The sequence below is a fragment of the Marmota monax genome, unplaced genomic scaffold, assembly GCF_021218885.2.
Source record: "Marmota monax isolate L192 unplaced genomic scaffold, Marmota_monax_Labrador192_F-V1.1 WCK01_AAM20220418_F8-fsc00008, whole genome shotgun sequence".
Taxonomy (NCBI): Eukaryota; Metazoa; Chordata; class Mammalia; order Rodentia; family Sciuridae; genus Marmota; species Marmota monax.
This window is the reverse complement of record NW_026694432.1, coordinates 7,141,547-7,156,020: the sequence shown is the minus strand read 5'-3', so window position 1 is coordinate 7,156,020 and position 14,474 is coordinate 7,141,547. Positions and strand designations below refer to the sequence as shown.

The window sequence follows — 14,474 nt, the reverse complement described above, 5'->3', positions numbered from 1 at the left end:
CACTCTTCCTGCTAAGGATTACTTTAGCTATTTTGGGGTCTCTTATTTTTCCAGATGAATTTCATGACTGCTTTTTCTATTTCTATGAGGAATGTCATTGGGATTTTGGTTGGAATTGTATTAAATCTGTATAATGGTTTTGGTAGTATGGTCATTTTGACAATATTAATTCTACCTATCCAGGAAAAAGGTAGATCTTTCCATCTTCTAAGGTCTTCTTTAATTTCTTTCTTTAGCATTCTGTAGTTTTTGTTGTAGAGGTCTTTCACCTCTTTTGTTAGATTGATTCCCAAGAATATATCTTTTTGGGCTATTTTAAATGGGGTAGTTTTCCTCATTTCCCTTTCAGAGGATTTTTCACTGATATACAGAAATGCATTTGATTTGTGGGTTTTGATTTTGTATCCTGCTACTTTGCTGAATTCATTTACTAGTTCAAAAAGTTTTCTGGGGGACTTTTTGGGTCTTCTGGGTATAGAATCATATTGTCGGCAAATAGTGCTAATTTGAGTTCTTCTTTTCCTATCTGTATCCTTTAATTTCTTTCATCTGTCTAATTGCTCTGGCCAGTGTTTCAAGAATTATGTTAAATAGAAGTGGTGAAAGAGGGCCTCCCTGACTTGTTCCAGTTTTTAGAGGAAATATTTTCAAATTTTCTCCATTTAGAATGATATTGGCCTGGGGCTTAGCATAGATAGCTTTTACAATGTTGAGATATGTTCCAATCATCCCTAGTTTTTCCTAGTGTTTTGAGCATGAAGTGGTCCTGTATTTTGTTGAATGCTTTTTCTGCATCTACTGAGATGATCATATGCTTCTTACCTTTAAGTCTATTGATGTGATGAATTACATTTATTGATTTCCATATGTTGAACCAACCTTGTATCCCTGGGCCCCACTTGATCATGGTGCACTATCTTTTTGATATGTTTTTGTATTTAATTTTTCAGAATTTTATTGAGAATTTTTGCATCTATGCTCATTAGAAATATTGGTCTGAAGTTTTCTTTTTTTGATGTGTCTTTGCCTGGTTTTGGAATCAGGGTGATATTGGCCTCATAGAATGAGTTTGGAAGTTCTTCCTCTTTTCCTATTTCCTGAAATAAGTTGAAGAGTATTGGTATTAATTCTTCTTTAAAAGTCTTGTAGAACTCAGCTGTGTATCCATCCGGTCCTGGGCTTTTCTTGGCTGGTAGACTTCTGATGGCATCTTCTATTTCGTCGCTTGAAATTGATCTGTTTAAGTTGTGTATATCATCCTGATTCAATTTGGGCAAATCATATGACTCCAGAAATTTGTCGATGCCTTCAATATTTTCTATTTTATTGGAGTAGAAGTTTTCAAAATAATTTCTAATTATCTTCTGTACTTCTGTAGTGTTTGTTGTGACATTTCCTTTTTCATCCCCTATGTTAGTAATTTGAGTTTTCTCTCTCCTTCTCTTCATTAGCATGGCTAAGGGTTTGCCAATTTTACTTATTTTTTCAAAGAGCCAACTTTTTGTTTTGTCACTTTTTTAAAATTGTTTCTTTTGTTTCAAATTCATTGATTTCAGCTCTGATTTTAATCATTTCCTGTCTTCTACTGCTTTGGGGGTTGTTTTATTCTTTTTTTCCCCTAGGGCTTTGAGATGTAATATTAAGTCATTTATTTGTTGACCTTTTCTTCTTTTAAGGAATAAACTCCATGCAATGAACTTTCCTCTTAGCACTGCCTTCATAGTGTCCCAGAGATTTCAATATGTTGTATTTGTGTTCTCATTAACCTCAATTTTTTTTAATCTCCTCCTTGCTGTCTTTTGCAACCCATTGTTCATTCAGTAGCATATTATTTAGTCTCCAGGTATTGGAATAGCTTTTGTTTTTTATTTTATCATTGATTTCTAATTTCATTCCATTATGATCTGACAGAATGCAGAGTAGTATCTCTACTTTTTTATATTTGCTAAGAGTTGCTTTGTGGCATAATATATGGTCTATTTTAGAGAAGGATCCGTGTGCTGCTGAGAAGAAAGTGTATTCTCTCATTGAAGGATGAACTATTCTATATATGTCAGTTAAGTCTAATTTATTTAGTTCTATAGTTTCTTTGTTCAGCTTTTATTTGGATGATCTATCCAGTGGTGAAAGAGGTGTGTTAAAGTCACCCAGAATTTTTGTGTTGTGATCTATTTGATTCTTGAACTTGAGAAGAGTTTGTTTGGTGAACATAGATGCTCCATTGTTTGGGGTATATAAATTTATTATAATTATTATAATATATAATTTATTGTATATTCTTGTTGATGAATGGTTCCCTTAAGCAGTATGAAATGTCCTTCTTTATCCCTTTTGATTAACTTTGACTTGAAGTCTACTTTATTAGAGATGAGGATGGAAACTCTTGCTTTCTTTTGCAGTCCATGTGAGTGATATGATTTTTCCCAACCTTTCACCTTCAGTCTGTATAGTTCTTTTCCTATGAGATGAGTCTCCTTGTGGCAGCATATTGTTGGGTCTTTTTTTAAAAATCCAATCTGCCAGCCTATGTCTTTTGATTGGTGAGTTTAGGCCATTAACATTGAGGGTTATTATTGAGACATGATTTGCATTCCCAGCCATTTTTGTTTGTTTTTGGTATTTAACTTGACTTGGTTTCTCTTTTGATTAGCTTTTCCTTTAGTGTAACACCTCCCTCTGCTTATTTTCATTGTTGACCAACTGGACCACACAGCTTCTTGGAGATGGGTGTGGCTTGCCAAGATGCCAATCAATCTATTAACTGCAAGACTCCTGCCACACTGAGAAGCAAGACTCCTCCTGCTGAAACCTTATCCTTGCCTTTGATGAACTCCCCTTAAATAAAGAACAGAAGCCAATTTTTAGTTGTTCAATTCCAGCTCCTATCAGGACTGGAAGACCTATCAGATGCTCCACTTCCTCTTTATCTAATTTCTGGCTCTGCCTCTTATTTTTTGCTAATTATTTCAGATTTTATATTTCTCAGGCAGCTCACACCTTCTGAGCAGAAATCTATCCTGGGAGGGTGTTGGTTGCCCTGCAATACTGCTGGTGACAAATTTTCATAATTTTGATTACTTTATAAATGTCTTTATTCCAACTTCATTCTTTAATGATATTTCACTGAGTACAAAATTCCTTGTCAGTATTTTTCTTTCAGCATATTTCCATTGATGCTGTTGAAAAGAACTTTGGCTGTCATCTGTTCTTTAAATTATTTTTTCCCTTTGCTTTGGCTACTTTGGTCTTTCATGATAATATTCTGAAGTTTCTCTATGCAGTGTGATGGTTTAAAACAACAAACATTTATTATCTCACAGTCCTATGAGTCAGGATCCCTGGCACAACTGAGTTCAATCCTCTGGCTCAAGGTCTATCCCAAGGCTGCAGTCAAAGCACCATCTCAAGATGAAATATGCTGCTGTCCTGTTCTGCCCCATCCAGATGTGAATCATCCTTTGTCCAGTATATCCATACTGAATATGCTACCCACCTGTTGGTATGTATAGGGTTCAGTACTATCTGGCCATGTCAGGCATCCACTGGTGGCCTTGTAACATATCTCCTGTGGATTAGAGGGACTACTATAGCTGGGTGAAACCACAATATTTGATGAGATTTCTTAAAGGAAGTACATTCATTTTCCTCTAATATTCATTATCTCATTCTCACAACAACACTGATAGGTTAAATTACCTTAATTTTATAAATGAGGCAGGTATGGAGAGCTAAAAATGACTTGTCCTGCAGTCTGCAGTGGACTTACAAAAAAAGATTTAAATGTGTATGACTCCAAAGCTTGTGTTCATTCCTCTGTACTATGTGCTTCACAACAACCTGTTCTGACATCCTTTGATCCCTCTTTCTCCTCTCTGAGAGTTTGATATTTGTCAGAACAGCTAGCAAAGTTTGTGGCTCATCAATTTTCAGTTTTCTCCTCTATAAAACAAGGATAGCAACTCCTGTTTAGGATTGTGAGTGTTTATTGAGAAAACACATTTCAAGGACACACTCTAGATATTGAATTGCTGTTGTTTCCACTTTGTCTTATGGACAGGAACAATATATTTCTCCTTGGTTTTCCATAAAAGTACTGATTTGAGTAACTTTATTCTTTCAAATGAAGAATAAGATCTTTTGTTACTTATACAAAGTGTTCCCTAATTTTGTTTTTTCCCACACTCTGCCTTTGTCCAGAAAGGAGTTGGGGCAGCTGTTTTCCTACAGGACTAAATTAATTGATCGGAAAAAAAACAACAACAATCCTTTGTCAAACCATTTATCTGTGTCTTCAGCTAGGAAATTATTCTTGCCACCTTTACAGGACTTAGAAGGGTGCAGCCCTTGGGGAGTAAGTTGCAAGGTCAGGAATGAGCTATGGACCCAAGCCAACAGCCAGTGCCCCATGGAGGACCTGCTCAGCTCCAGGGACTAGAGATCTAGCTGGGAGTCCCTGAGCTGGCCAACCCTGAAATTCCAAACCTGGTCTCTTTGGGTTCTGTCTTCCCTAGGACACCATGCCCCATCAATATGTATCTCTTGCTCTGTTCACATCATATTTCTTTCTGTCCTTCAGATGCACCATTTCTTCATTGATTCACTCCATCCTTATTGACCAATGCCCTCTCTATGTCAAGCCCTGTGCAACACTGAGGTAATGACACCATCACTGTTCTTATGTGGTCTGAAGGAGGACTTCATGGCCATTTTATTTCCTTCCTCTGTTTTTTTCACATACTATGTTCCCTGTACCTTCTCTGTCCTCTTCATCTATCGAATTCCTATTCGTCTTTCAAGACTCAATTTAAATACTGCCTCTTCTATGAACTCTTTCCATATTGCTCAGAGAAAAAGAATCAATGGGACCATTCTCTTTGACACTAAAGACACTTGTGTATGTCCTTCCCCAGACCTTTAGTACACATGTATCCAACTCCATCTCCCTAACCAGAACTCAAAGCATCATGGACAGACCAGGTCTTATGCATCTTTGGTCTCCAGTGGCCAGTAATGTCTGACACACCACTGGCATCTGTGAGAATCTGTAGACAGCTGGTCAGTGAAACCATAGCACACAGAGAAACATGATAAGCAATCCTGGAGGGCTCTCATGAAAGCAGAGTTCTCATTATATGAAATGTCAGAAAGGAACTGTGCAGGGCTGAGAGCAGATGACCTCAAGGAAGTCCACTTAAGTTTGCAAAGGAAGGTTCAACAGCTGAGGGAGCACTGAAGCTGGGCTAGGAGGCATGGGGTGGGGGGTCCAGGAAGTACCCTAGGGCAGCCTAGGCTGAGGGAGCAGCAGGGGGGTCCTGGCTGTGCAGAGTGCACGTGTGAGTTAAACAACAGCTGAGGAGTTGGCGTCTGCACAGCTGGACAGGAGTCCACTCAGAAAGGGCTCTGGTTGCCAGATAAGAGCTAAGATGGAATTCCACAGATGGGAACCATTAAAGGTTCCTGAGAAGGACAGGAGCAAAGTCAGGCGGCAGACCAGAAAGACAGATGTAGCAGCCATGCGGACACTCATGGTCTAAAGAGCCTAGTTGCTGAATTTAGGCCCTGTTTCTTGAGAAGGGAAATGGAGCATAGACCTATAGTCCCTGAGCTTGGGATTGAGCAGCCAGGGAGAGGATTCTGGGATGGATCAGGAAAATGCTGGGAAAGAAACAGCCCTCCTGAGGTGTTAGGAGACCCCTGGAGTGGGAATTCCCATGTGGCAGGTGAAGGCCTCCCTGAGGGTCTCTGAAGAATCATGTGGACACCACCAAATCCTGAGATCCTCTCCCTTGGAGGACAGGCCTCCATGGCCTGATCAGTACTGTAGTGGGTTCCAATGCTGGATCAAAAGAGAGGGAATAGAAGAAGGAACCCACCTCTGAGAAAAGTGTCCAGCCGTCATTTTGGCCACAGAGGTGACCAAGTGAGTAGGAGAGGGAAAACAAGAGCAATGAGGTCACAGCTCCCATCCCTGGCTTCCCACCTCCCCTCCACCCAGGAGAAGGCAAACCAGCCTGAGGATTCCTCCTGTCCCACAGCCAACACTCCTTGGCTGAGCTCAAACCAGCAGCTCCTCAGAGCCTGTATATGGCCCCAGACACCTTCTCAAGCATCACCCTGGCTCCTCGAGTGACATACTGAACGATGTTCCAATATCACTTCTGTCTGGGGGAACCAGTGAATTTCTCACGCTCAGAAAAAAATGGAACCTGAAGTTTCTTTTTCTCTCCAGGCAGACCTGGGCTTCTCTCTCCCCTTTGGCCAAAGACATCAAAAGTGGAGGCCCTGAGATCCTCCCAGCTGCCTCACTCTGGGAATTGTAAGATGTACGTTTTTTCTGCTGTCTGTCTTGAACCTTCTGTGCCACAATCTTGGCCCCTTCTCTCTTCCTATTTTCTCTACATGGAAGAGAAAGGTTTGTCACCAGGTGGCCTGAGATTCCAGAACACCCCCCAAGGGGCTGAGACCCCAGAGCCCACTGGATAGCTTAAGACTTGCGTGGGCACCATACTTTATGAGATACATATTAAAATTTAACCATGTTCCACATTAAATACAATTAATTTATCACTTTCTATGTGAATTAATATATATCACACCTTTCGTGAGAGTTCAATAACATATAGAGTTGACTAACTGATGGGGTTATACTTAATAGTCATTTAAACATTGACTAATATTTATTTTGCATGACCCCTATTTTGAGGTGATAATTTTACTTCAAGTCTCTAATATGTCTGTAGACAAGAAAGTTCAAGGGCCTAGACACTTTGCCTCTAGTACCTCGTGGATGAAATCACCCCGGGGACATCACCTGGCAAGGAGAAAGGACAATTTCATGGCCTTCATCACCCCAGACCTCCCAGAGACCTCATTTTTTTCCCCTTAGGGAAGGAGTCACTGAGAAAAGACATGCCCTGGGGCCCTGTGTGAGCCCAGCTCATAACCCTCAGCATCTGAACCCTGCTCCAGCCTCCTCTCTCCTCCCATATGCAGCGTGGGCTCCAGAAGAGGGTACGGCTGGACATCCTTAGGCAGCAAAGCCCCACAGGAGCCCAGTGCTTCCTCCCTGAGCCAGTGGTGGCTGCAGGAACTGTCCTGGCTGGAGCCCTGGAGCCAGGTCTTCTCAGGAGTGGGCTCCTGAGTCGGAGAGGGCCCTGCCCACACCCCTTCCCTGCAGGATTATAAGCTCAGGACGGCAGTGTCTCCAGTCCTGCAGGGGAGCTGTCAGCAGCCCTAGCTCCGGTCTTGCTGGCCAGGAGCTCCAGGTAAGAGTCTGGGCTGACGTGCAGTTCCTGTCGGCCAGCCGTCTGTCTCTCTATCTCTGTCCCTTCCCATGTTGATCTGAGTGCATATGTGGCTGCCTGTCTCTGCCTCCTGCTCTCTGAGTCTTATCTACTCCTCTCTTCCTCTGGGCCTATTGTTATCTCTCTGGCTGCTTCTTCCTGTCCATCTCTATCTATCTCTCTGCCTCATTCTCTTTGCTGTCTCTGTGCATTTCTGTCTCCAAAATTTTTGTCCTCTCTGTTCCTCTTCCAGCTCTGAAGTTCTTGCCCGCACCTTGAGCTCACTCTTTCTGCCTTTCTTTGTCTCTTGACTTCTCTGTTTTGCGCTCTTGGACTCTCTCTGACCTTGGATTTGCTGGTGGCCCAGCTGCCCCCCAGCCCCAACCATCCCTGATGCCTCCCCCTCCCCTCATGTCTCTGATTCACCAGGCCTTGCACCGTGAGGGTCTCCCACAGGAGCCTGGTTCTCTGCCCATCTTCCTCCACCGCCTGCACCTCTTGGCCTCCACCAGTCTGTCCACTTCCTCCCTGGTCCACAGTCACTCCGCCCCCCTGCTGTTGGGCTCTTCCTCCTTCCTCCGCTCCCTCCTCTCCTGCTTCTTCCCTTCTGTCCCCCCTCCCCTTGGTCTCTGCCTTGCAGCCAGCTGACCTCACAGCCTGCTTGCTCAGCATCTCAGACATTCTTCCGTGTCCTCTCTCCTCTCTGTCCCCTTGTTCCCTTACCCTTTTTGGTCCCTCTGACAGTCATCCATCAGGTCTCTGTGTCTCTGTCCCTCTTCTAACACCAATGGAGGAACAAATACAGTCCCACCGTCCTCCTCCTCCTGAGCCCCCACTCTCCTCTTCCTGTCCCTTGTGCGTCCCCTTCTCTCTCTTCCATCTGGGCCCTTCCTGCCTTCCGTGCCTTTCTCTGCCTCGTGCGCATCTGGTCTGTGTCCCTGTCTTCCTTCTCACCCTCCCTCCCCATCGTTCTCTCTGCTTTTAAATTTCATCTGTTCTCTGGATGTTCTTATCTCTGAAGCTCTGTGCTGACATGAGGGAGGCAGGTGTGTGTGTGTGTGTGGGTGTGTGTGTGTGTGTGCGAGAGAGAGAGAGAGATAGGGGAAGGGGCCGGCGAAAAGGGAAGGGGAGAGAAAACACGCATCTTTAGAAATAGATATTATTTCACTCAACCTCCTCTTTCTAAAGATAAGGAACAATCACTGCTCAGAGTCGTGGCCAGTAAATGGCAAAGGGAGAAATTCAAACCAGCTGTTCTGAGTCTTTCATCTCCTTGTGGATGCTGCAGGAGAGGAGATCTGACAGGAGGAGATAAATAAAAAGGTCCACAGTAAAAAAAAAAAAAAAAAAAATCAGCTTTTCTCTGATTTTCATTATATTTTGGCAAGTAACCAAGGATGGTCCCCTGACCCCAATTCCCAGCCACCCAGGGAGCTAGAGACTTGCCCTCTGCCAGGACCTTGCAACCACACAATCCACTTCTATCTTCTCATTGACAACAGATCATCATTAACCCAGCTGTGGCGGAGTCAGAACTTAAGGCTCAGAGAGGCCAAGCAGTTGGCCCCAAGGCATTCAGCAGGCCAACCAAGGAAAGTGAGAAGAAAACCCAGTTCCCATGGTCTGCTCTGGATGAAGACACCAATTCATCAAAACCAAGGAGTCCTGGGGATCAGGGACTTGCCACCTGCATCTTCTCTGCTTCCCCTGCCCTCAGCCTGCAGGCACATGCTGGAGGTAAGAATGGGGTATCCTCTCATCATCATAGCTCTTATTTATTAAGGATCCCCATATCTCAGAGCTGATGTGGTTTGTAGCATCAGATTCCTTGTCTCTGAGTCCCATGTCCTGGCTCACCTCTGAGAGCAGCACTTGGTGCCGTAGGGGTCTGGGCTGGGGAACAACACAATTGGTACCCCCCTAATTAGGCACCCCCTTGCTGTGCAGACTCAGCCCAGTGTCTTCCCCTCTCTGGGCTTTGGTGAGAGAATTTATACTAGAATTTATACTATCAAATACTAGAATTTATACTAGAATTTATACTAGAATTTATACTATCAAATTGAGGTTCAAGGGACATTTAATTAGTAAGAAGAGCCACCAGGGATCCTGTGTTTCCAGTAGAGGTGTATGGAATGCTTTCCAAGCTTCTGTAGAACTTGGCCTTTGACCAAAAAAAGTTCCAGGGCTTTAAAAAGTTTGAAAATGCATAACTGTGAAATTGTAAGACTTAAGTCTCTCAAAGCTACAGGTCCACTCGCTCCAACACACATTTTCAGTTCTGTTCTCAGGAGTGGCCAGTTCTAGAGGACAGCATCCCCTCACCACACACACTTCCTGCCAGGCTCAGCTTCACGTGTGGGCCGAGGACAGTCCGTATGAGGCGCCCATGGAGAGGTGGGACTGTGGGTTCTCTCTCTACAACACCATCTCCTGGCCCCAAAGCTAGGCATAGATAGAAAGTGTCTATCGTGCATTCGAGAGGCACCACTGCAGACTATCTTCCACCTCCTCGTTTCACAGATGAGATCACGAAGGCCATGGACATTAGGTGACTTAACCAAAGTCACACAGCAAATTAGAGATTAGAAAGAACAAAGGCTCGACTTTTACCAGGACTTAATGGGTGCGGTGACCCTGACAATTGGTTGGGACAAATGTAAAGACCTTTCATGCACATTCAGAAGGCTGGCCTCCTTAATTGTTAATAATGATCAAGTTGCTTCCTGCCCTAGGTGGGTGGCAGGCTGGGGGAAGAGGGCAGTGAACTGGTAGTAGCAGGCAGTCTCAGTCTGGTCTTGGGCTCCTCTACAGTAAGTCCCGCAGCTGGGGTGGAGACCTCTTGTGAGCGAGCCTGCAGATAGATCCTTGGGCACAGAGATGGACGGAGCAGCTAGAGCCCAGAGCAGGCCATCCCAGGGCCAGTCTGCTTCCTCCCCTTTCAGCTGGCACATTTGCTGGGTTCTCATGATGGTTTAGAAGGCAAAGAAGTATCTCTGCATTTTGTGTTCCCACCTCTTGTGCAGACACCAGCAGGTCCCTTGTGTGTTTTCAGTATTTATCCAGCATCTACTTTATTCATTGGCATGGACCCAAGACTCTTTATTGTCCCCCAACCTCCCAACACTTTGTGGCATTCCCTTTACAGATGAGGCTACTAAGGCTCAGAGAGGTGACATAATTTGCATGGGATACACAGCAAGAATGGCAAAGCTGCTCCTGGGGCCTTGGTCATCCTGACTCCAAATCCAGGGCTCTTTCTGCCCCACTGCACTGTCCAATTCCACAACAGCCCAAGCTTGAGCCTGGTTTCTCCTTAGTTTTCCTGCCTCAGGGGTCCAACAGCCTCAGGAAGACAGGATCTGTCTTTTCGCGTAATGACCATCTTCTCTGTAACTGCCTAGTCTGGCTCTGGGATGAGTCATTACAACTTGGGTTTCCAGTCTGTTTCCCAATCCACCTTCTCCATATGCATAGAGCTCACCTAGGCTTTCACTCTTGGTCTGCTTCCTCCCAGGTAATCTTCTATGCAAAACAGGTTTGCATTAACCAACCAATAATTTAACATTAAACTACACAGGCTGATTCCCTAGGTCACTCTGCGGTGGAGAGCTGGAGGACACTCTATTCTATTCTTCTCAGTCTTCTCCAGGACCACTGTCTTTCTCCATTTCTGATTTTCCTCTCTCATAACTATTCTTTATTTGGCTAAAAATTTTTCTGAATAATATTATATAACAATGGATAGAGCAGCCCATAATTATAGTTCATCATTAGAATGGGAACCACAAATTCACATGTACAAGGGCTCAAAAAGCAATGAAATGTATAAAGCTAATCTAATCTATGAAAAGTATTAATGAATGATAAGAAATACTTCACACTGGGAGTGGAGGAGTTCATGCTCCCTGAAAAAGGAGAGTCATATGCCTCCTGACCATTGCCAATAATAGAAACCTGGACCCATTATGGCCAAATTTATGATCCTGAAGATCTAGTTTGGTTTTTTCTTTTTTTCTTTTTTCATTCTTTTTTTTTTTTTTTTTGGTCTGGAGCATTATAGTTATACACAATAGTTGGGTTCATTTTGAAAAAATCAAGAGATTCATGAAATTTGATTCATTCCATTTTCATTTCAAGTTCTTTCAACTCTTTCCTTCCCTTATTTCCCGTTCCTCTACTGATCTTTCTTTCACTCGTTTATTTATTTTTAATTGGTACTTTCTACGTATACATAAAGGTGGAATTCCCAGTGATACATTCATACATGTATGAACAGTGTGGTTTTGTTAAATTCATTCGCTTTTCTTCCCTTTTCCTATCTCTTCTCCCTCCCTGTTGATAGCTGCCTTCTACTCCACTGATTTTTCCTATAGAAGATCTACTTTTTTATGTATAAGTAAAATTTTGGCAATTAAGCCTGGCACAGTTGTGCATATCTATAATCCCAGTGATACAGCAGGCTGAGGCAGGAGAATCACAACTTTGAGGCCAGCCTCATAATTTAGTGAGATTCTAAGCAATTTAGCAAGACCCTATTGCAAAATTTTAAAATTAATAATAAAAAGAGCTAGGGATGTGGCTCAGTGGTGAAGCACCCCTTTTAAAAACTAAACAAACAAACAAAACAGGTCTAAGGTTATATTTGGCCAGTAGGTCCTCCTCAACTGTATAGTGTTAGTGTGAAGCATAGTGTTAGCTTTTGGTTTATGCCAGATATTCTTTATAAAGTCAAGATAGTTTCTATATATGCCATATTAAATGTCTCTGTGACAGTTCAGAAAACAGAAAGTTGAAAGGAATCTATGAAGCCAGGGTACTAAAAGAGGTCCCAGTCAAAAACGGATACCTTGAGATATTCTACCCAGCCACATATCATCAGCTCTTAGCAAAAATTGCCTTTCACAAAACCATAGAATTTTGAGTATGTTAGGAACAAAGCAAATATTTTTGAGTCATAAAGCAGAACAATAATGAATATTAAAAGGTAGACTCAACCACAGGGAAAAAAATTTTGAATCTCCTGATGTTCACTGTCTCCAACAAAGCAAAACCAGTTTATTGGCACCACACTGACAGTGTGAAAAACAAGTCTTTGTAGTATTTCTAATTAAGAAAGCATGACAAAAAATAATTAATTGTGCAATTCAAACATTATTAACTTAAGATTATATCTCCTTTGGATGTATGCAGTAGGATTATTCTTATATTGGTAATTCCAAAAATTGTTTATAGAGCCAAACTCAATTTATCCAAGATCTTCTCTTAACTATAAAATATCCTGCCCCAATATTTAAGAAAAACAACCTTCATATTTGTTAAGACAATGTTATAGTGAAAATGTTGATAAAAATTATTGAATGACTGACATAATCAATGCCATTGAAGCTCAGTCAAGATTCAGTTTAGAAAACTAAATGTTAAAGTTTAACTCTAATCTTTATTGTACTTAATATTTAATTTAGTGCCCAATGTCCTTAAATCTCATCTGAACAATGATAAAAAAATTTAATCCAAATAATGAATTTAATAGTCCCAACTCTGATCCTCATCTTCATCCACATAGGGTTTAGCAACTTCTGTAGTCCCAAGAGAAAAAGGAAAATGGAGTCAACATAAGGTTGAGTCAGGAAAAGGAGAAACAGATTCCCACAGGCCAGAAAAGAACATAATCTACGCTGCTACCCTGGACTGACTGGAAATACCGTTTGCATCAGTGTGACTCTCAGTAAATCCTGAATCTCATTCCGAAATCATTCAGAATATAATTGGGAATTATTTTTGGTGTTTCCACATTTCAGTCCAAAGTTTCCTGATTCTGTTAGAAAATGTAAATGAAACAATGGGTGTGCAAATTCCTTACATTCTCTTAACACAGGAACTCAATAAATTCCATATCCTAAAAATTCTTTAAAAAACAGGAAGATCACAATGCAGGAACTCAACCAGTCCACCGTGACAGAATTCATTCTACTGGGCTTCACCCCCAACCCCAGGACCAACCCTCTGCTCTTCATCTTCTTTTTAGTTTTCTACCTGCTGATCCTTGTGAGCAACAGTCTCCTTATCACACTCATCCACCAGGACTTGCGTCTCCACACACCCATGTACTTTTTCATCAGTGTCCTTTCCCTGCTGGACGTGTGCTACACCACCACTACTGTGCCCCAGATGCTTGTGCATATTCTCAGCAAGAAGAGGACCATCTCTTTTGCTAGATGTGTGGCCCAGATGTACATTTTCCTCCTCTTTGGGGTTACGGAGTCCTGGCTTTTCTCCATCATGTCTGTGGACAGGTATGTGGCCATCTGCCACCCTCTCCGATACAAAGTCATCATGAGCCGTAGGATGTGTCTTCTTTTGGTGGGTATCTGTGCAGCCTATGGTGTGGTGGGTGGCCTGTGCTATACCTTCTTTGCTATGTACCTGCCCTACTGTGGTCCTAATGAAATTGACCACTACTTCTGTGAGGTTCCTGCTGTTCTGAAGCTGGCCTGTGCAGATACATCCCTCAATGATTTGGTGGACTTCATCACAGGCTTCAATGTCATTGTGGTTCCACTCACCCTGGTTGTCATCGTCTATGCCAACATCTTTGCCACCATCCTGAAGATCCGTTCAGCCCAGGGGAGGATCAAGGCCTTCTCTACCTGTGCCTCCCACATAACTGTGGTCACCATGTTCGCCATTCCATGTATCATCATGTACATGAGCCCTGGCTCTGGGTCCTTATCAAACAGTGGCAAGAAAATGGCTCTTTTCTATAATATTGCCACAGCCTTCCTCAATCCTGTCATCTACAGTCTAAGGAATAAGGATGTGAAGAAGGCTTTCCTCAAGTTGATGGGATGGAGCAGGGCTCCAGAGTGAGGCTTTAAAGACCTGGAGAGCTGAAAAAAAAAAAAAAAAAAAAAACAAACAAACAAACAAACAAATAAGACTTACAATCACCCATTCTCCAAGACTCTTCCACGAGACGAGGAATAACTGGCTCTGTCAAGCCAGCTCTTCACCAAAGCAAAGTGGGTACTTGCCATCTGCTATATGAATGGTGATATTATTTGAGACAAACAATTGCAATGGTAGGATGCAGTAGTGAAGAGCTTGGATTTTAGTGCCAGACAAACCAGAATAAGAGCCTTGTTTTTTACTGATTATTAGATTCATAAATTTTTGCCAGTCATTTAATTT

General features: G+C 42.5%; 1 protein-coding gene across 1 annotated transcript; it reads left to right on the top strand.

Annotated features, from left to right (window-relative positions):
- The first annotated feature begins 13,214 nt into the window (after positions 1–13,214).
- On the top strand, positions 13,215–14,153 carry LOC124075405 (olfactory receptor 2G3-like). The gene has a single exon (XM_046418925.1). It carries the CDS (start codon positions 13,215–13,217, stop codon positions 14,151–14,153), a length of 939 nt encoding a protein of 312 aa, XP_046274881.1.
- Positions 14,154–14,474: the final 321 nt, after the last annotated feature.